Here is a 23,195-nt window from a genome sequence, read left to right on the forward strand (position 1 = left end):
CACCAGTAGGATAGAGAACAGGGAAACACTTTGCCTCATTGTCTTTTTCAGTTAGTAGCCTAACAGGACTGTTACCTTCTCCTGGAGCAACATTTAGTACATCATGAAAATGTTGATCAATTATTTCTGAACCCAGATCAACAGGTTGTAGTGATGTGTCTGACAGAAGACCATTTTGTTCTTTAATATATGTTATATCTTCCTCTGGATCATCTCCAGCTCCATTATGATCATCATTTTTATCAGTTACATCTTGTTCCTCCACTTCAAAATCATCAGCATCCTTGTCTGATTCATCAGTTGCATTCAAAGAGTTTACCCACTGCTCATTAAACTCAACATCATTATACCATTTATTATGTCTCATCAAATAAGACAGTGCATGTCTGACACGATCAGTGCTGACATATTTATATTCATAATGGCCTTTATATGTTAATTTCCGTTTCAGTTTTATTCTTATCATGTGGTCATCACATTCATTACGTGGGAGAATATTTGAGACATCTGTGGTATTAACAGGAACACACACTACAGGTCCATGACAGCCATTCTGTTTTCCACGGGGAAGACAAAGCAACTTCATAAAAGGAATATTGCGTGCAATAAGATGTTCTTCCAACGAGTTCAGACCTTTTAGTTCTTTTGGAACGTCCACCAAATGCATGTTGTTGGCAACACTCTCTTCAGGCAGTTTCCCACCAAGGATTTTACGATGACATGTATAGCAAATCCACAATTTACAAGCCGGATTAGCTGATAAATGGCATCTATTCTCACATTCATTGCTGCATTCATGTAAATACTTCAATGTGATGCATCTTTCAGCCAAATCAGTAATTTGTTGACCTCTGGTTTTATAGCAATCTCTTCTACATTCAACGACCTGTTTTCTGAACAATAAACGATGACAAACACAGCAAACAAATTCTGGACCTGTATTGACTTCTTGATGAAACTGATTAATAGTGAAATCAATGTCTTTCTGTCTCTCCCTCTGTTCTGCAGAAATTTCAGATCTTTTTTGTTTTTTACTCATACGAAAATTTTCATCGTCATGGTATTTCTTTTTAGAGTATTCACAAACACTTGTTTTAAATGCGAGGTTTCTGCGATATTTTCTCTTTGAGTATTCACAAACACTTGTTTTAAATGCGAGGTTTCTGCGATATTTTCTCTTTGAGTATTCACAAACACTTGTTTTAAATGCAAGGTTTCTGCGATATTTTCTCTTTGAGTATTCACAAACACTTGTTTTAAATGCAAGGTTTCTGTGATATTTTCTCTTTGAGTATTCACAAACACTTGTTTTAAATGCAAGGTTTCTGCGATATTTTCTCTTTGAGTATTCACAAACACTTGTTTTAAATGCAAGGTTTCTGTGATATTTTCTCTTTGAGTATTCACAAACACTTGTTTTAAATGCAAGGTTTCTGCGATATTTTTTCTTTGAGTATTCACAAACACTTGTTTTAAATGCAAGGTTTCTGCGATATTTTCTCTTTGAGTATTCACAAACACTTGTTTTAAATGCAAGATTTCTGCGATATTTTCTCTTCGAGTATTCACATACACTTGCTTTAAATGCGAGGTTTGTGCGATATTTATTCTTTGAATATTCAGACACACTTGCTCTAAAGGCTTTATTGCTCTTATACTTGGTCTGAGAATAGTACCGAACAAGTCTTTGAAAACTAGCATTTTTGGAATACTTAATCTTTGAATTTTCACGTTTTGACTCCTGTACATGAATATTGTTCTTATATTTCTTTCGAAGCTGATCAAGTTTCTTCTCCTTATAATCAGTGTCTTCACAGTATTTGGTTTGACAAGTTTCAATCATATTCTGCCTATATTCTCGGTTTTGACGGTATTTCTTTTTAGAACTCTCTATTTTTTTCTGCCTAAAATCGGCATTGCTGTGGTATCGCTCACGTGCTCTTTTGGATTTAGAGTTCTCATCTGTGTCATTTAATTTCCTTTTTCGCAAACAGCGATTTGTCCTCTGATCATGCACTTCAATGTTACAAGCTTGTGCACAAACATTAGCTTGATTTCTATGTTTAACACATGTAACAACTTCATAGTGATTTCCATTGCAGTGCTTCAAATAGATTGCATTATCTGTAAATGACTGTTCGGTAGGGGCGTGTGCATTCCATCTGTCATCATTAAAGGTCATTATATTTATTTTTAAAAAATCAGCTAGACCAAATAATTCCACATGACTTCCCCACGTTCCTGAAAAATACATTTTAGACTGTGTCAAATAATCTTTCATTGATCTGTCCTCTTCTCTTAAATATTTCACAAATTTAGAACTGTTATCTTCCAGATGTTTAACAACTGCACGCCTGATTTTCAGGTGTTTCTCTTGATTGCCGCATACTGCATGTGCTATTGATCTAAACAAGCAATTACCGTCTCCTTTAATGCCCTTTGTTTTACACGGTACTCCTAAAGAACACACATTTGTGGCTTGAACAACAACGCTTTCATTAGTCAGCTGTAAGCATGCACACAGAGCATCCTCATCTGCATATGTTAACGGTTTGAAACTAAACTCAGTATTTACTGTAGGGCCAATAATGATATCATCATCATCCATTAATAAATTATCATGTAACTTGCTTATATGTGAAATTTTGGACTTTGTCTGTACACGTCTATTTTTCTTACTTGAATTCACACAGGTGTCAACCGATTTGCACATAGTTGCTGGTTTGTCTACACGTGTTTGTTTACCAGTGTCTGCGACACACTTACTCTGCTTTGTTGCTCTCGTACGTGAAACTTGTGTGACGCTTTTTTTAACAGACTTACATGACCTTGTCTCAACAGTTAAAGGTTTGGAACTTAACTCGGCATTAACTGTAGGTCCAACAATGACATCATCCATTAATACATTGTCATGCAACTTGCTCACATGTGAAACTTTCGACGTGGTCTGCACCCGTTTATCTTTCTTACTTGAATCCAGACATGTCTTAACAGATTTGCACATAGTTGCTGGTTTCTGTGCACATGTTCGTTCACCAGAGTCTCCAACACACTTACTCTGCTCTGCTGCACTCGTAGGTGAAACTTGTGCGACGTTGCCTTGTTGACCAGACCTACATGAACGCATCTCAGCACTCGTTGCCTTATCGATTACTGTTGCTGTCACACCCGTCACTTCAAATGATTCTCCCTGACCTTTCAGTGATGTGGCAAGGTTATCAACATGATAAAACAACATGTAAATGTCGTCACAATAAACTACTACGCTTGTGCCTGCATTAGACTTAACCATACCTTTATCATCACGTGAATGGGAATCAACCACAGCAAACATTGACCCTGCCTTTATAACTGCACAAATGTAGCCATAAATGTTCAACAAACATGCATCAGACTGAAACAGGGCCCTCTGAAGTGCATCCTCTATAGACATGCACACACCTCTCAATGCACCATCATACACATCATTACCAAAAACACCACTCAGAGAATCTGACATCTTTATTGAGAATGTTGTGTTGAAGAGTGTGTGCACAGTTGGCAATTCTGGAACAGCAACATAACCACGCCATGCTGAATCATTGATCTTCCCCTGTAAGTCCATGGATGTGTACAGGTCATCTCCATGCAACAGAACAGCATCCAGGTCATCTCTTGTCCACGTCAGCACATCCTTCAGCACACTCATCATGACTGCTGTGATGCTGTTTGCTGCACACTGTCTGCCACGGTTGAAACCAAATCTGGAATCAGCTTGATGGAAGGAACCCTGTAAGACTCTCTGTGGAAAATAATCAGAGTTATCGACATCAAGAGATGAACACATCGGAAGGTTATTGGAATCCATTGAAACATTATTGCAAGCCATTGAGGGGTTATTGTAAACCATTGAGGGATTATTGTAAACCATTGAAAAATTATTGGAACCCATTGAAAGGTTATTGGAAGTCATTGGAAGGTTATTGGAAGTCATTGGAAGGTTATTGGAAGTCATTGGAAGGTTTTTGGAAGGTATTTGGAAGTTTTTGGCAATTGCCGGAAAGTTTTGGAAATCCAGGCTCTCGACAGTAGAACCAGAGAACGATGCCTTTTTTTCAAGAGGAGGCATAACCTCAGCCAACTCCATGGAGGAAGTGAGCAGAACGCGCTCAGCATTCCTCCTCTTTGCCGCCCGGGACCGACGGAAACCCTTTCCACGTGGCATCTGCAATTATATGAAAACACACAGACATATACAGACATATATATATATATATATATATTTATTTGTGCCCTTAATTTGTACATCCTTTTTGACAAAAACGTTCTCCTGAACACATTACAAATGTGTTTACATTCACAAAAATACACGGGTACAAAAATAATTTTTCATTATAACTAAATTACCAATGACCAATTGATTCAATTAACTTGTAAACTGTAAAATAAAGCATGTATTTAACTTCTACACAATGCCTTGTATTACCTATATTTTCACATAGATAAAAAATAGTTTACCAGGCCTTACCTTAGATTACTTCTGAAAGTCTTCTGAAACACAAGGAAAAATCTCAAATTCAGTTCACACAACATTAATAGACAATTAGTCACCAATTATGATAATCAATTATAATAATCAATTTCAATGAGTATCAGTATTTGTTTCATTAAAAAGACAAACTCATAAAATTCATTAAAAATATATATATAATTAGTCTTTTCAATCTATTAAAAATGTACTACATTACACATTCACCAAATAATCACTATTAAAAATATTTGAGCTTTTAATGATTTTATATTGTAATCATTTCACAGTTATTCTCCACATTAGAAGCAAATTAATCTCAGTGGCATCATTTCAAAGACAGGGCTTAACCTAAACCAGGATTAGGCCTTAGTTCAATTATGATATTTAAGTAGGTTTTATAAACATGCCCTAGAAAAAACATTACTAGTGTGCATATTGAGACAAAACAATGATATTAAATAATATATATTTTGATAATATAATATATATTTTAAGATATGTCTAAAATCACTCAAACATGCATTTTACCCTTGGACTAGCTTAAGCCTTGAATGTGAAACCAATGGAGTAAATTTTAAATATTTAATTGAGGATAGGAGCAGAATGCAACTCAATGCATATATTTATAATATTTAAGAGTGCTGGCCTACATAATTAGAATACGTAAAGTAGCACAGAGGCAACACTATACACTTTTATTTGCACAGACGTGTTTCTACGCATGCCATCACGCAGATCGTCAAACTTCATTAAATATTATTTCTCGTAAGGTTCGAGTGGTGTCGTGTGTGTGTGTGTGTGTGACAGAGAGGAATTAGAAACAAGCAGAATGTGGTTGTTTGTAAAGCACACGCATCATCATGTATCTGTTTTAAAACTAAGCTAAGACATAAATCTGAAATTATCTTAATCAATATAGAATCGCTGGAGAGAATCTATAACACAATATCACATAAATTAAACAAACTGTTATGCGTAGCGTGCCAAGTTGATGCTTCATCTGCAATACAAACTGGTTTACTCTCGCACATCACGGGACCAGACTGTAATCGCAGCTTTGCACTTAAAAAAAAATGCATTTCATCATATCACAAATGCAATTAATTGTTCATCGCTAAGCTAACACATATGTATCTGTTACACTATATAGTGTCTGTATAGAATTAATAGTAGAATGAAGTAGAGAAATAATAACAAATAATATTTTGTAAACCAGCTGTTTCGTTGCAGTAATGAAACAAAACACATCAATACAAATGTCAGGATCCCAATGAACACTTAAATTAAAACATAACAAACCAGTATATAATACATACATGCACGTAAGCGTGGCCAATGTGGCAAAAATATCATATAACGATTATTTAAATAAAATAAAAAATCACAATTAACAAATTTATCACAGTTCTTTTTATGTTGGTTTTACCATTTTGCAAGTAACTAATCTCCCTATTTTTTAAACAAAACATTACAAGGTAACAAAAAGTAACAAAAAAAAATAATTGCAAGCATTTAGGCCAAAGTGGCAAACATAAAAATCGTTGTCAATATTTTCTTTGTTATTAAAAATTACAAACAAAGATACACATTGCATATACACACCAAAATATTCAAATAAACAATGCTTTATATATTATTATTACTTTTCACCTACAGTAGGTGTTAAACAGTAACATTAAAATACAAAAATAAAACACTAAATTGACTTTACTGTATTTATAGATTGATTCGTATTAAAGCTACTAGTAAAGTTCTCAGTCAACAGCAAATAGTTATTTTCTCCTAGTCCCCATTGACTTCCTTAGTATAGTTTTCCCTACTATGCAATTCAATGGAGGTCAGCAACTTTATGGATAGATACATTATTCAAAATATCTTATTTTGTGTTCAGCACAAGAAAGAAATTAATACAGGTTTGGAGCAAATTTAGAATGAGTAAAAAATGACACAATTATCATTTTTGAGTGAACTTTTCTTTTAATGATAAGCCGAAACATGTTTATTATAAGGCTACTCTGTCACTTTAAGACCTGCACGCGACGCGTCTAATACACGCATGACTCGCACCCAGTTTTCTCTCAAATGTTTTCTTGCTTTCACTTTAGTCATAAACCAAATGTGTTTACGTAAATCTTTTATTGACAAGTATTGGCTTAATAAGACACAAAGACAACTTAGTCCATTAACCAAGGCGCTGTTTAACAGGCTTTAAGTGTCTAACATACACTTCGGGTTTAATGCGCTCAGAAACACGCATGAACAGCGCATCAGCACACGAATGAAATATTTAACCATGCAAATGCAAATAATGCCCTTTAGTGAATTGCAGTGTCCCGTGAGTGTAACTCTACCTCTGCATTAACATGTGATGTCAATGCACGTCGCGTTGTACAGTGGCGGAAACGCCAGAAAACTGATAAAATGTGTGCTACTATTGCATGATAATATATTTCTTCAAAAGTAGATCGTGAACGTATTTTAATCATCTACGAACAAAACTCGTACAATCTGAATTCATTCCGATGAATGAATCTGAATATTGTTTACATGGACACTAAACGTGATCAAAAAGCATTCGCACTACAAATGACAACCGGAATATTTACCTCACAGAACAATACGCACTTTAGTCTGTCGCATTTCGTGTTGTTTTCTTATGAATCATGATAGGCTCTCTCAAAATGGTACAAATACGCACATTCCTACACGTACTGAACTAAAGTTAATGCTCTCTTCAACGACCACAGGATTCGAGAATAACATATTTTCAAACGAATCATACCTTCAAAACACCTCATCTATACAACACACTACATATAGGATTATTTTAAAATACTTTTGCATGCTATTTTGTTAAGATTAACGTTAGCTTTACAACACCACAATGAGCAAACCTCATTAAATTAAAACACCAACTAACGCCTATTTCTCACAAATAAACATACACGTCAACTAATATACACATACTTCAAATTATGTTAGATATATTATGAATAAGCAATAATAAATACTGATTAATAAGATTATATAGACAACACATGAGAGCACGTTCTTACCGTTAGAGAAATGGGAACACAATAACTTCCTACCAACCGGAAATGTTCTCTCTGCCAACAGTCGCAGCTCCCCCAGTGGCTGGGATCTGGGAATGAATAAACATTTACCCTCCTTGCATACATAGCATAACTTTTACTTTATTACATTAACATAACTGACCATTTATTCACCAGGGGTCTCATTTATAAAGCGTGCGTACGCACAAAACGGGGCTGGAAACGTACGTACGCCAGTTCCCACGCAAAGGTTGTGATCTATAAAAAACAAACTTGACGGGAGAATATGCGCACCTTTAAGCAAACATTGAGCCGTGCGTACGCACATTCTGGAGACAAAGGGAATTGGCGACACCGATGGTGAGCTGGAGTTAATTGTCTTTTTGGTCACTTTTAGACAGAAAATCAAAAGAAAATTTAACATACAGAAAAATAATACAAATATAATTTCACTCACCAAGCTTGTCACTTGAAGCAAATATCCATCCCTTCTTAAATGTCCGCGCCAGCGAGCGCATTGGGCCGTTTGAAACTGACGCAAATAACAGTTTAAATAAATAAAATAATGATTTAAACTATGTTTTACTTCTAATATATACATTTAGATTAAATATGCCATTCATATTAATGGAGTTGCACTTAAACATGAAATCATTACTCAGAAGTTACAACATTTTTATATTCAAATTCAGTCAATAGAAATATTTGTTGTGGATGCAATGTTTTTGAACACTTTTCCTCTGGCATGCTGTGTTTTAATGTTTTAACCACAGAGAAAACTGCTTATCATGATAATACCAGATTGTCTGAGAAAATAGTTTCGTGCAAATAATGCCCAAGGCCTATCTGTTTCCATTAAAAATATCAATTAAAAATACAATACGGCCAGTGGAAAAGATTGAGAAAAACTTTCTCTGAAATGTATTTAACACTATTTGATGTATGTATTCAAAAACAAGGCAAGGATAGGCAACAACTTGATTTTTATTAATGTAATGTGTCTTGTACCGTTAAACGTTATCACGTGTATGAATAATCATATGCAAATGATATGCAGATGAGGATCTGCATAGTAAAATAGGCGTTGTAAGCTGTTCGTGGTCATTCCACAAAATTGGTGCCTTTTGTGTCCCTGAGAAATAATCAGACGTAGAATTACTATAACAACAAATAAATTTGTGATTTAAAAACATAATAGTACTATGTATTATTTCCTCAAGATTACATTAAATTAAAGTCATTTATATATTATTTTAAATAATAAAAATTGCATTTATGCTGATAATGGTAAAGTTTTTGGCCTGTCCCTCCCTGTGATTGTTCTTTTTCAGCAGGACTTTTAATTTGCAAATTGAACACAAAATTATACAACAATCACATTTTCATATTTTTCTAAGTATAGTGTCACTGTTAAGCAATGTTTTGGCATAAATATACATTATTTTTAATAAAATATAAATAATTTTATCGGTATCCCCTGATTTCATGTCATGCCTGTTACCCTCACCAAACACCCCTTGTAAAATAATGGTACATTCCTGTGACATCACTTCCAGAAAGTTACATCATCTCTCATTCATTATTCCAACAGTTAGAACACAAGCAAGTTTCTCTCTCTCTTCTATAATACTCTATTTTGATGATTTATTAGGTTTAACTGAGGTGCGGACATCATGCAATGTCAAAACTGTTACTGATTGTTAAAGTATAAATTTAAATTAATGTAATCAATATCTACAAGTAATATCCTTTCAAAGTGTACAACATGTGCTTTTGTGGCCTTGCCCTAATAGCTAGCAATTAGCAAATTAGCTTGAATTTGTCAAACCTGTTACTGTCAGGCCTGTTACTTTTGTATAGTAACAGGTTTTGACATGTGGGGTAACAGGGATGACATAGATTAGGTGTCACCTTAGCCACACTGTTTTTAAAGTTTATCGGTGTAAATTGCTAACATTTTTAAAGGTCATCCTGGGTGTTTTATTGAGCTAATGCCTATATCATTTAGAGTTGGTATTGCTGGTGCATCTGTATCATCTCAGGGAACCGAGGTTACGCTAGCATGCAGGGATGCCAGATCAACCCCTTGGCCTGAAAGAGGAGGTCCCTCCTCACTGGTATCAACCATGGAGCAGTGCTCGTCAGCTGCATCAGAACTGGGAACCAGGCTTGGTTCGTCCAGAGCGGAGCCACAAGTAGCACTGCGCATCCGTTTTCCCTGATTCGCCCTAATACCTGCGGTAAGAGCGTGACGGGGGGAAAAGCATAGAGCAGGCAGCGGGGCCAGATGTGAGCCAGCGCATCCCTGCTCTTGGAGAAAAAGTCCGAACAGTGAGCATTTTCCTGAGACACAAATGGGTCTACCTTCGCTCTGCCGAATATCTTCCACAGCAGTTGGACTGTCTGCGGATGTAAAGACCATTCCCCTGCCAGAACATTGTTCCTGAACAGTCTGCCTGGTCCTACATTCAGGTGACCTGGCACGTGCGCTGCTCTCAGCAAGCGCAGATTATGCTGAGCCCAGATCAGGAGGCGTTCCGTCAGCCTGTAAAGGCTTCGGGATCTGATACCTCCTTGGGAATTTATATAGGCCACCACCGACATGTTGTCCGATCGGACCAAGACGCGGTATCCTTTTATTTTGGGACAGAAAACGCCTCAGCGCATTGTCAACTGCCATAATTTCCAGGCAGTTTATGTGTAGAAGCTTTTCCCGTTCTGACCACTGGCCAAAGAACGGTCTGCCCTCGAGCAGCGCTCCCCATCCCGAGGTGGAGGCGTCCTTGGACACTACCTTCACACTCGAGGAAGTCCCCAGGCTTACACCTGACCTGTACCAGTCGGTCGCTTTCCAAGGTTTCAGAGCTGAGATGCATTTTTGATCTACCTTGAGGCATAAGAGACCGGAGGTCCACGCTCGACGCAGTACTCGCGCTTTAGCCAGAACAGGCCAAACGGCAGGACTTTGTTTTTGACACCAAACTTTGCATGTCTCATTGTCACTTCACTCTGACCACATCACATCAGTTTTGTGACTGCGCCACCTACTGGTCAAAAGTGATAATCCATTAAATCATATTTTTAATTACTTTTTATATGATTTTTCAGCCATTTCGCCTAAAATCATACTTTTTCGTACTCCTCCTAGACCGTTTGTCCGAATTTCACCAAAATCGAATCGTATCATCTCCAGACCGTGCCGACTAAAAGTTATGTATTTCGTGTCGATTGACGAAACTGTTTTCATATAGCGCAGCAGCAAAGTTGAGGCATGATGCTAAAAGCACTATTCAGGCTTTATCTCTGCAATGCCTTGACATATTAACACCAAACTAGTTATGTGTCATTGTCACTTCACACTGACCACATCACATCAGTTTTGTAACTGCTCCACCTATTGGTCAAAAGTGATAATCCATTAAATCATATTCTAAATTACTTTTCATATGATTTTTCAGCCATTTCATCTAAAATCCTCTTTAAATGTATTTAATTGCTCATTGTTCCAGTTGGTCTGACACCTTCAGCCAAGTTGGCATATCCTGTCATCTGCTTGCGCTTGGCCCCGATAATTGCTGCTTGCAGCTATATTTATTATTATTATTCTTCCGCCATGGGAGTCTATGGCAGCCCATAGAACCGATTGCGGGAAAGTTGTTTTGGTTTGACATTCTGATAGAGGACCGTCTCAACATTAAATACACCAATTTTGGTGTTTCTAAGTCATTCCCTCTAGCGCCACCACCTGTCCAAAGTTTCACTTTTATTTTGCTAATAACTTTTGAACCGTAAGGCCAATCAGCGAAATTCTTTTTTCCTCTGATTCCTGAGCTCATGGCGATTCGATTGCACCCTATGACGTCATTTGCCGTCATAAAAATATGGCCGCCATCTTGAATTTTCAAAAAAAGCTACTTTTTCGAACTTGTCCTAGACGGTTTGTCCGATTTGCACGAAAATTGAACCAGATCATCTTCAGGTAGTGCTGACAAAAAGTTATGGAATTCAAATGGATTCGTCAAACCGTTTTCAATAAACGCACAAATACATTTTACGTAGCGCTAGCAAAAACAGTCGTAAGGCCGTATCTCCGCAACGGTTTATCGTATTCAGACCAAACTTGGTACTTGTACTCACAAGCATGACCTGAGGCTACATGCTGTGTTTCGGCGCAGCGCCACCTACTGGTCCGGAGATATGAAAAATGGCTATTTTTGCTTATAACTTCTGAACAGTTTGTCCAAAAATCATACAATTGGTCTCGTTAGATTCAGGGCAACATGCCGAGTCGACTGATATCCAATTTGACCATATCGGTCATTTTGGCTGTCGGCCATTTTGAATTTTGTGCTAAAATTCTGTATTTTATGAACGCATGAACGGATTGTTACGAAACGTGGTATGGGTCATCAGCACAATGCCCTGAATGAGCCTGAGAAGTTTCGAAACAGCGCCACCTAGTGGTGAATTTTTTTTTTCAAATGCTTATAACTTTGGGTGTGGTCGACTTATTTTCACGAAACTCATCTTTTTAGACTCCTGAATCGTTGCCGAGTCCTACGATACCAAACATGCTAGGTTTTGCCTTACGGTTTGTGTAGCGTTGTGATTTAGCGCTTAAAAAAAATTTGGCTATATCTTTGAAACCGCTAGTCCGATCGAGACGAAACCACCGTCAGAAGTTTGGAAACATAGGTCGATAGCTATACGCCAATGCCCAAATGCGAAAATATTGATGTTTAGGGGTACTAATTTCCAATCAAAGTCATGTGTCAGTCATTTTTTTCGTGTTTTTTCATATAAATGTCTATAACTCCGAAGCGAATTGAGATATTTTCACCAAAATTGACACACATATGTATGGGCTCACTCTGAGGACACGTAAAAAAAATTGTGGGACTGAGCCTCTTGGTGGCGCTATAATTGAACAAAATATGAATTTCCCATTGACTTCAATACAGTTTTGTGAAATAAAATGCTATACTAAACAAATGCATTGGTGTAATATTACGAAACTCAGATTGTGTCATCAGCACCATCCCCTGAAGGCAACCAAAATATTTCAAGACAGCGCCACCTAGTGGTCAAAAGTTATAACAAAATTTCCAAAAAGGCTAATAACTTTTGAATAAATCTGGCTATTGAAATGCCACGGGTCTTAATAGATTCCTTGGGTCAAGCCGAGAACATAGATACCAAGTTTTCCTTATTTGGCCAAACTTCCTGTCCGCCATCTTGATTTTCATTCAAAACCTACTTTTTCGAACTCCTCCTAGACCGTTTGTCCGATTTTCACCAAAATCGAATCGTATCATCTCCAGACTGTGCCGACAAAAAGTTATGGATTTCGTGTCGATTGATGAAACCGTTTTCGTATAGCACAGCAGCAAAGTTGAGGCATGATGCCAAAATGACTATTCAGGCTTTATATCTGCAATGCCTCGACATATTGACACAAAACTTTGTATGTGTCACTGTCTCCTTACTCTGACCACACCACATCAATTTCGTAACAGCGCCACCTTTTGGTCAAAAGTGACAATCCATTAAATCATATTTTGAATCACTTTTTACATGATTTTTCAGCCATTTCGCCTAAAATCCTCTTTAAATGTCTTTAATTGCTCATTGTTGCAGTTGGTCTGACACTTTCAGACATGTTGGCATGTCTTGTCGTCTTATTCTGCTTGGCCCCGGTAATTGCTGCTTGCAGCTATATTTATTATTATTATTCTTCCGCCATGGGAGTCTATGGCAGCCCATAGAACCGATTGCGGGAAAGTTGTTTTGGTTTGACATTCTGATAGAGGACCGTCTCAACATTAAATACACCAATTTTGGTGTTTCTAAGTCATTCCCTCTAGCGCCACCACCTGTCCAAAGTTTCACTTTTATTTTGCTAATAACTTTTGAACCAAAAGGCCAATCAGCGAAATTCTTTTTTCCTCTGATTCCTGAGCTCATGGCGATTCGATTGCACCCTATGACGTCATTTTCCGTCATAAAAATATGGCCGCCATCTTGAATTTTCAAAAAAAGCTACTTTTTCGAACTCGTCCTAGACGGTTTGTCCGATTTGCACGAAAATTGAACCAGATCATCTTCAGGTAGTGCTGACAAAAAGTTATGGAATTCAAATTGATTCGTCAAACCGTTTTCAATAAACGCACAAATACATTTTACGTAGCGCTAGCAAAAACAGTCGTAAGGCCGTATCTCCGCAACGGTTTATCGTATTCAGACCAAACTTGGTACTTGTACTCACAAGCATGACCTGAGGCTACATGCTGTGTTTCGGCGCAGCGCCACCTACTGGTCCGGAGATATGAAAAATGGCTATTTTTGCTTATAACTTCTGAACAGTTTGTCCAAAAATCATACAATTGGTCTCGTTAGATTCAGGGCAACATGCCGAGTCGACTGATATCCAATTTGACCATATCGGTCATTTTGGCTGTCGGCCATTTTGAATTTTGTGCTAAAATTCTGTATTTTATGAACGCATGAACGGATTGTTACGAAACGTGGTATGGGTCATCAGCACAATGCCCTGAATGAGCCTGAGAAGTTTCGAAACAGCGCCACCTAGTGGTGAATTTTTTTTTTCAAATGCTTATAACTTTGGGTGTGGTCGACTTATTTTCACGAAACTCATCTTTTTAGACTCCTGAATCGTTGCCGAGTCCTACGATACCAAACATGCTAGGTTTCGCCTTACGGTTTGTGTAGCGTTGTGATTTAGCGCTTAAAAAACATTTGGCTATATCTTTGAAACCGCTAGTCCGATCGAGACGAAACCACCGTCAGAAGTTTGGAAACATAGGTCGATAGCTATATGCCAATGCCCAAATGCGAAAATATTGATGTTTAGGGGTACTAATTTCCAATCAAAGTCATGTGTCAGTCATTTTTTTCGTGTTTTTTCATATAAATGTCTATAACTCCGAAGCGAATTGAGATATTTTCACCAAAATTGACACACATATGTATGGGCTCACTCTGAGGACACGTAAAAAAAATTGTGGGACTGAGCCTCTTGGTGGCGCTATAATTGAACAAAATATGAAATTCCCATTGACTTCAATACAGTTTTGTGAAATAAAATGCTATACTAAACAAATGCATTGGTGTAATATTACGAAACTCAGATTGTGTCATCAGCACCATCCCCTGAAGGCAACCAAAATATTTCAAGACAGCGCCACCTAGTGGTCAAAAGTTATAACAAAATTTCCAAAAAGGCTAATAACTTTTGAATAAATCTGGCTATTGAAATGCCACGGTTCTTAATAGATTCCTTGGGTCAAGCCGAGAACATAGATACCAAGTTTTCCTTATTTGGCCAAACTTCCTGTCCGCCATCTTGATTTTCATTCAAAACCTACTTTTTCGAACTCCTCCTAGACCGTTTGTCCGATTTTCACCAAAATCGAATCGTATCATCTCCAGACTGTGCCGACAAAAAGTTATGGATTTCGTGTCGATTGATGAAACCGTTTTCGTATAGCACAGCAGCAAAGTTGAGGCATGATGCCAAAATGACTATTCAGGCTTTATATCTGCAATGCCTCGACATATTGACACAAAACTTTGTATGTGTCACTGTCTACTTACTCTGACCACACCACATCAATTTCGTAACAGCGCCACCTTTTGGTCAAAAGTGACAATCCATTAAATCATATTTTGAATCACTTTTTACATGATTTTTCAGCCATTTCGCCTAAAATCCTCTTTAAATGTCTTTAATTGCTCATTGTTGCAGTTGGTCTGACACTTTCAGACATGTTGGCATGTCTTGTCGTCTTATTCTGCTTGGCCCCGGTAATTGCTGCTTGCAGCTATATTTATTATTATTCTTCTTCTTCTTCTTCTTCTTCTTCTTCCGCTATTGGAGTCTATGGCAGCCCATAGAACCGATTGCGGGAAAGTTGTTTTGGTTTGACATTCTGATAGAGCACAGTCCCAACATTAAATACACCAATTTTGGTGTTTCTAAGTCATTCCCTCTAGCGCCACCACCTGTCCAAAATTTCACTTTTATTTTGCTAATAACTTTTGAACTGTAAGGCCAATCAACAAAATTATTTTTTCCTCTGATTTCTGAGCTCATGCCGATTCGATTGCATCCTATGACTTCATTTTCTGTAATAAAAATATGGCCGCCATTTTGATTCATTTGAAAAACCTACTTTTTCGAACTCGTCCTAGACGGTTTGTCCGATTTGCACGAAAATTGAACCAGATCATCTTCAGGCAGTGCTGACCAAAAGTTATGGAATTCAAATTGATTCGTCAAACCGTTTTCAAGAAACGCACGAACAAATTTTACGTAGCGCCTGCAAAAACAGTCGTAAGGCTGTATCTCCGCAACGGTTTATCGTATTCAGACCAAACTTGGTACATGTCATCACAAGCATGACCTGAGGCTACATGCTGCGTTTCGGCGCAGCGCCACCTACTGGTCCGGAGATATGAAAAATGGCTATTTTTGCTTATAACTTCTGAACAGTTTGTCCAAAAATCATAAAATTGGTCTCTTTAGATTCAGGGCGACATACCGAGTCGACTGATATCCAATTTTACCATATCGGCCATTTTGACTGTCGGCCATTTTGAATTATGTGCTAAAATGCTGTATTTTATGAACGCATGAACGGATTGTTACGAAACTTGGCATGGGTCATCAGCACGATGTCCTGAAGGAGTGTGAGAAGTTTAGAAACAGCGCCACCTAGTGGGGAAATTTTTTTTTCAAATGCTTATAACTTTGGGTGCGGTCGACTTATTTTCACGAGACTCATCTAATTAGACTCCTGAAACCTTGCCGAGTCCTACGATACCAAACATGCTAGGTTTCGCCTTACGGTTTGTGTAGCGTTGTGATTTAGCGCTTAAAAAACATTAGGCTATATCTTCGAAACCGCTTGTCCGATCGAGACGAAACCACCGTCAGAAGTTTGGAAACATAGGTCGATAGCTATACGTCAATGCCCAAATGCGAAAATATTGATGTTTAGGGGTAGTAAAATTCAAACAAAGTCATGTGTCAGTCATTTTTTACGTGTTTTTTCATATAAATGTTTATAACTCTAAAGCAAATTGAGATATTTTCACCAAAACTGACACACATATGTATGGGCTCACTCTGAGGACACGTAAAAAAAATTGTGGGACTGAGCCTCTTGGTGGCGCTATAATAGAACAAAACATGAAATTCCCATTGACTTCAATACAGTTTTGTGAGATAAAATGCTATTTTCATTCAAAACCTACTTTTTCGAACTCCTCCCACACCGTTTGTCCGATTTTCACCAAAATCGAATCGTATCATCCCCAGACTGTGCCGACTAAAAGTTATGGATTTCGTGTCAATTGACGAAACCGTTTTCGTATAGCGCAGCAGCAAATTTGAGGCATGATGCTAATAGCACTATTCAGGCTTTATCTCTGCAATGCCTTGACATATTGACACCAAACTTTGTATGTGTCATTGTCTCCTCACTCTGACCACATCACATCAGTTTTGTAACTGCGCCACCTATTTGTCGAAAGTGATAATCCATTAAATCATATTTTTAATTACTGTTTCTATGATTTTTCAGCCATTTCGTCTAAAATCCTCTTTAAATGTCTTTAATTGCTCATTGTTGCAGTTGGTCTGACACTTTCAGACATGTCGGCATGTCTTGTCGTCTTATTCTGCTTGGCCCCGGTAATTGCTGCTTGCAGCTATATTTAGGGGCCAAGCACCGAAGGTGCGGAGGCACCTATTGTTTTCGTTCGCGTTCTTATTATTATTATTATTATTATTATTCTTCCTTCTTCCGACTGGGAGTCTATGGCAGCCCATAGAACCGATCGCGGGAAAGTTGTAATGGTTTGACATTCTAATAGAGGACAGTCCCAACATTAAATACACCAATTTTGGTGTGTCTAAGTCATTCCCTCTAGCGCCACCAACTGTCCAAAGTTTCACTCATGTTTATGCTAATAACTTTTGAACCACAAGGGCTAGAAACAAAATTATTTTTTCCTCTGATTCCTGAGCACATGGCGATTCGAGGGCACCATATGACGTCATTTTCCGTCATAATAATTGTTCCGCCATTTCGAATTTTCCGAAAAAGCTACTTTTTCGAACTCCTCCTAGGCCGTTTCTCCAATTTCCACGAAAATTGAATCAGATCATCTTCAGACCATGCTGACAAAAAGTTATGGAATTCGTGTTGATTCGTCAAACCGTTCTCGAATACCGCGCAAACAAATTTTATGTAGCGCTTGCAAAAATAGACACAAGCCAGTATCTCCTCAACACTTTATCATATTCAGACCAAACTTGGTACATGTCATCACAAGCATGACCTGAGGCTACATGCTGCGTTTCGGCGCAGCGCCACCTACTGGTCCGGAGATATGAAAAATGGCTGTTTTTGCTTATAACTTCTGAATGGTTTGTCCAAAAATCATAAAAGTGGTCTCGTTAGATTCAGGGCAGCATGCTGAGTCGACTGATATCCAATTTTCCCTGATCAGCCATTTTGGCTGTCGGCCATTTTGAATTATGTGCTAAAATGCTGTATTTTAGGAATGCATGAACGTATCGTTACGAAACTCGGTATGGGTCATCAGTACAAGGCCCTGAAGGTACTCAAAAGATTACAAGACAGCGCCACCTTTTGGTCAAAAGTTATAATTAAATTCCCAAAAATGCTAATAACTGTTTACTATGTACGCTTACGCTTGTGGGAATGTTATGAAATTTGGCACACTGACAGAGGAGAGTCTGATCTATCAGCATAGCAAATTTGGAGTCTCCAACTCATTCCCTCTAGCGCCACCAACTGTCCAAAGTTGCACTCATGTTTATGCTAATAACTTTTGAACCACAAGGGTTAGAAACAAAATTCTTTTTCCCTCTTATTCCTTAGCTCAAGACGATTCGATTGCATCCTATGACGTCATTTTCCGTCATGGAAAGTTTTCCGCCATTTTGAATTTTCCGAAAAACCTACTTTTTCGAACTCCTCCTAGACCGTTGCTCCGATTTTCACCAAAATCGAATCGTATCATCTCCAGACTTTGCTGACTAAAAGTTATGGATTTCGTGTCAATAGACGAAACCGTTTTCGTATAGTGCAGCAGCAAAGTTGAGGCATGATGCCAAAAGGACTATTCAGGCTTTATCTCTGCAATGCCTTGACATATTGACACCAAACTTTGTATGTGTCATTGTCACTTCACTCTGACCTCATCACATCAGTTTTGTAACTGCTCCACCTATTGGTCGAAAGTGATAATCCATTAAATCATATTTTGAATGACTTTTTATATGATTTTTCAGCCATTTCGAAAAAAATCCTTTCTAAATGTATTTAATTGCTCATTGTTGCAGTTGGTCTGACACCTTCAGCCATGTTGGCATATCCTGTCATCTGCTTGCGCTTGGCCCCGATAATTGCTGCTTGCAGCTATATTTATTATTATTATTATTATTCTTCCGCCATGGGAGTCTATGGCAGCCCATAGAACCGATTGCGGGAAAGTTGTTTTGGCTTGACATTCTGATAGAGGACCGTCTCAACATTAAATACACCAATTTTGGTGTTTCTAAGTCATTCCCTCTAGCGCCACCACCTGTCCAAAGTTTCACTTTTATTTTGCAAATAACTTTTGAACCGTAAGGCCAATCAGCGAAATTCTTTTTTCCTCTGATTCCTGAGCTCATGGCGATTCGATTGCACCCTATGACGTCATTTGCCGTCATAAAAATATGGCCGCCATCTTGAATTTTCAAAAAAAGCTACTTTTTCGAACTCGTCCTAGACGTTTTGTCCGATTTGCACGAAAATTGGACCAGATCATCTTCAGGTAGTGCTGACAAAAAGTTATGGAATTCAAATGAATTCGTCAAACCGTTTTCGATAAACGCACAAATACATTTTACGTAGCGCTAGCAAAAACAGTCGTAAGGCTGTATCTCCGCAACGGTTTATCGTATTCAGACCAAACTTGGTACTTGTACTCACAAGCATGACCTGAGGCTACATGCTGCGTTTCGGCGCAGCGCCACCTACTGGTCCGGAGATATGAAAAATGGCTATTTTTGCTTATAACTTCTGAACAGTTTGTCCAAAAATCATACAATTGGTCTCGTTAGATTCAGGGCAACATGCTGAGTCGACTGATATCCAATTTGACCATATCGGTCATTTTGGCTGTCGGCCATTTTGAATTTTGTGCTAAAATTCTGTATTTTATGAACGCATGAACGGATTGTTATGAAACGTGGTATGGGTCATCAGCACAATGCCCTGAATGAGCCTGAGAAGTTTCGAAACAGCGCCACCTAGTGGTGAATTTTTTTTTTCAAATGCTTATAACTTTGGGTGTGGTTGACTTATTTTCACGAAACTCATCTTTTTAGACTCCTGAATCGTTGCCGAGTCCTACGATACCAAACATGCTAGGTTTCGCCTTACGGTTTGTGTAGCGTTGTGATTTAGCGCTTAAAAAACATTTGGCTATATCTTTGAAACCGCTAGTCCAATCGAGACGAAACCACCGTCAGAAGTTTGGAAACATAGGTCGATAGCTATACACCAATGCCCAAATGCGAAAATATTGATGTTTAGGGGTACTAATTTCCAATCAAAGTCATGTGTCAGTCATTTTTTTCGTGTTTTTTCATATAAATGTCTATAACTCCGAAGCGAATTGAGATATTTTCACCAAAATTGACACACATATGTATGGGCTCACTCTGAGGACACGTAAAAAAAATTGTGGGACTGAGCCTCTTGGTGGCGCTATAATTGAACAAAATATGAAATTCCCATTGACTTCAATACAGTTTTGTGAAATAAAATGCTATACTAAACAAATGCATTGGTGTAATATTACGAAACTCAGAATGTGTCATCAGCACCATCCCCTGAAGGCAACCAAAATATTTCAAGACAGCGCCACCTAGTGGTCAAAAGTTATAACAAAATTTCCAAAAAGGCTAATAACTTTTGAATAAATCTGGCTATTGAAATGCCACAGGTCTTAATAGATTCCTTGGGTCAAGCCGAGAACATAGATACCAAGTTTTCCTTATTTGGCCAAACTTCCTGTCCGCCATCTTGATTTTCATTCAAAACCTACTTTTTCGAACTCCTCCTAGACCGTTTGCCCGATTTTCACCAAAATCGAATCGTATCATCTCCAGACTGTGCCGACAAAAAGTTATGGATTTCGTGTCGATTGATGAAACTGTTTTCGTATAGCACAGCAGCAAAGTTGAGGCATGATGCCAAAATGACTATTCAGGCTTTATATCTGCAATGCCTCGACATATTGACACAAAACTTTGTATGTGTCACTGTCTCCTTACTCTGACCACACCACATCAATTTCGTAACAGCGCCACCTTTTGGTCAAAAGTGACAATCCATTAAATCATATTTTGAATCACTTTTTACATGATTTTTCAGCCATTTCGCCTAAAATCCTCTTTAAATGTCTTTAATTGCTCATTGTTGCAGTTGGTCTGACACTTTCAGACATGTTGGCATGTCTTGTCGTCTTATTCTGCTTGGCCCCGGTAATGGCTGCTTGCAGCTATATTTATTATTATTATTCTTCCTTCTTCCGACTGGGAGTCTATGGCAGCCCATAGAACCGATCGCGGGAAAGTTGTAATGGTTTGACATTCTGATAGAGGACAGTCCCAACATTAAGTACACCAATTTTGGTGTGTCTAAGTCATTCCCTCTAGCGCCACCAACTGTCCAACGTTTCACTCATGTTTATGCTAATAACTTTTGAACCACAAGGGCTAAAAACAAAATTCCTTTTTCCTCTGATTCCTGACCTAATGACGATTCGAGTGCACCCTATGACGTCATTTTCCGTCATGAAAGGCTTTCCGCCATTTTGAATTTTCCGAAAAAGCTACTTTTTCGAACTCCTCCTAGGCCGTTGCTCCAATTTCCACGAAAATTGAATCAGATCATCTTCAGACCATGCCGACAAAAAGTTATGGAATTCGTGTTGATTCGTCAAACCATTCTCGAATACCGCGCAAACAAATTTTACGTAGCGCTAACGAAAACAGACACAAGCTTGTATCTCCTCAACACTTTTTCATATTCAGACCAAACTTGGTCCATATCATCACAAGCATGACCTGAGGCTACATGCTGCGTTTCGCCATAGTGCCACCTACTGGTCCGGAGATATGAAAAATGGCTGTTTTTGCTTATAACTTCTGAATGGATTGCCCAAAAATCATAAACGTGGTCTCGTTAGATTCAGGACGTCATGCTGAGTCGACTGATATCCAATTTTCCCAGATCAGCCATTTTGGCTGTCGGCCATTTTTAATTATGTGCTAAAATGCTGTATTTTAGGAATGCATGAACGTATCGTTACGAAACTCGGTATGGGTCATCAGCACGATGTCCTGAAGGAGTCTGAGAAGTTTCGAAACAGTGCCATCTAGTGGTGAATTTTTTTCCCCAAATGCTTCCAAATGCTTATAACTTTGGGTGTGGTCAACTTATTTTCACGAGACTCATCTCTTTAGACTCCTGAATCATTGCCGAGTCCAACGATACCAAACATGTTAGGTTTTGCCTTATGGTTTGTGTAGCGTTGTGATTTAGCGCTTAAAAAACATTTGGCTATATCTTTGAAACCGCTTGTCCGATCGAGACGAAACCACCGTCAGAAGTTTGGAAACATAGGTCGATAGCTATACGCCAATGCCCAAATGTGAAAATATTGATGTTTAGGGGTAGTAAATTCCAATCAAAGTCATGTGTCAGTCATTTTTTACGTGTTTTTTCATATAAATGTCTATAACTCCGAAGCGAATTGAGATATTTTCACCAAAATTGACACAAATATGCATGGGCTCACTCTGAGGACACATAAAAAAAATGGTGGGACTGAGTCTCTTGGTGGCGATATAACAGAACAAAACATGAAATTCCCATTGACTTCAATACAATTTTGTGAATTAAAATGCTATAGTAAACAAATGCATTGGTGTAATATTACGAAACTCAGAATGTGCCATCAGCACCATCCCCTGAAGGTACCCAAAATATTTCGAGACAGCGCCACCTAGTGATCAAATGTTATGACAAAATTTCCAAAAAGGCTAATAACTTTTGAATAAATCTGGCTTTTGAAATGCCACTGGTCTTAATAGATTCCTTGGGTCAAGCCGAGAACATAGATACCAAGTTTTCCTTATTTGGCCGAACTTCCTGTCCGCTATCTTGATTTTCAGTCAAAACCTACTTTTTCGAACTCCTCCTAGACCATTTATCTGATTTTCACCAAAATCGAATCGTATCATCTCCAGACTGTGCTGACTAAAATTTATGGATTTCGTGACGATACACGAAACTGTTTTCGTATAGCGTAGCAGCAAATTTGAGGCATGATGCTAAAAGCACTATTCAGGCTTTATCTCTGCAATGCCTTGACATATTGACACCAAACTTTGTATGTGTCATTGTCACTTCACTCTGACCACATCACATCAGTTTTGTAACTGCGCCACCTATTGGTCGAAAGTGATAATCCATTAAATCATATTTTGAATGACAATTTATGTGATTTTTCAGCCATTTCAC

The 23,195-nt window shown here is 38.1% G+C and overlaps 1 protein-coding gene across 1 annotated transcript; it reads right to left on the reverse strand.

Moving 5' to 3' along the window:
• Positions 1-3,483: 3,483 nt before the first annotated feature.
• Positions 3,484-8,089, reverse strand: LOC308686289 (uncharacterized protein). Its single transcript, XM_081394653.1, has 4 exons — positions 8,021-8,089; positions 7,567-7,652; positions 4,508-4,530; positions 3,484-4,204 (listed from the first exon to the last, which is right to left on the reverse strand). Exons 1-4 carry the CDS (start codon positions 8,079-8,081, stop codon positions 3,991-3,993), a joined length of 384 nt encoding a protein of 127 aa, XP_081250779.1. The 5' UTR covers positions 8,082-8,089; the 3' UTR covers positions 3,484-3,990.
• Between the last annotated feature and the right edge of the window lie 15,106 nt (positions 8,090-23,195).

The sequence above is a fragment of the Scardinius erythrophthalmus genome, assembly GCF_964197995.2.
Source record: "Scardinius erythrophthalmus genome assembly, contig: HAP1_SCAFFOLD_97, whole genome shotgun sequence".
In the NCBI taxonomy this organism is placed as follows: Eukaryota; Metazoa; Chordata; class Actinopteri; order Cypriniformes; family Leuciscidae; genus Scardinius; species Scardinius erythrophthalmus.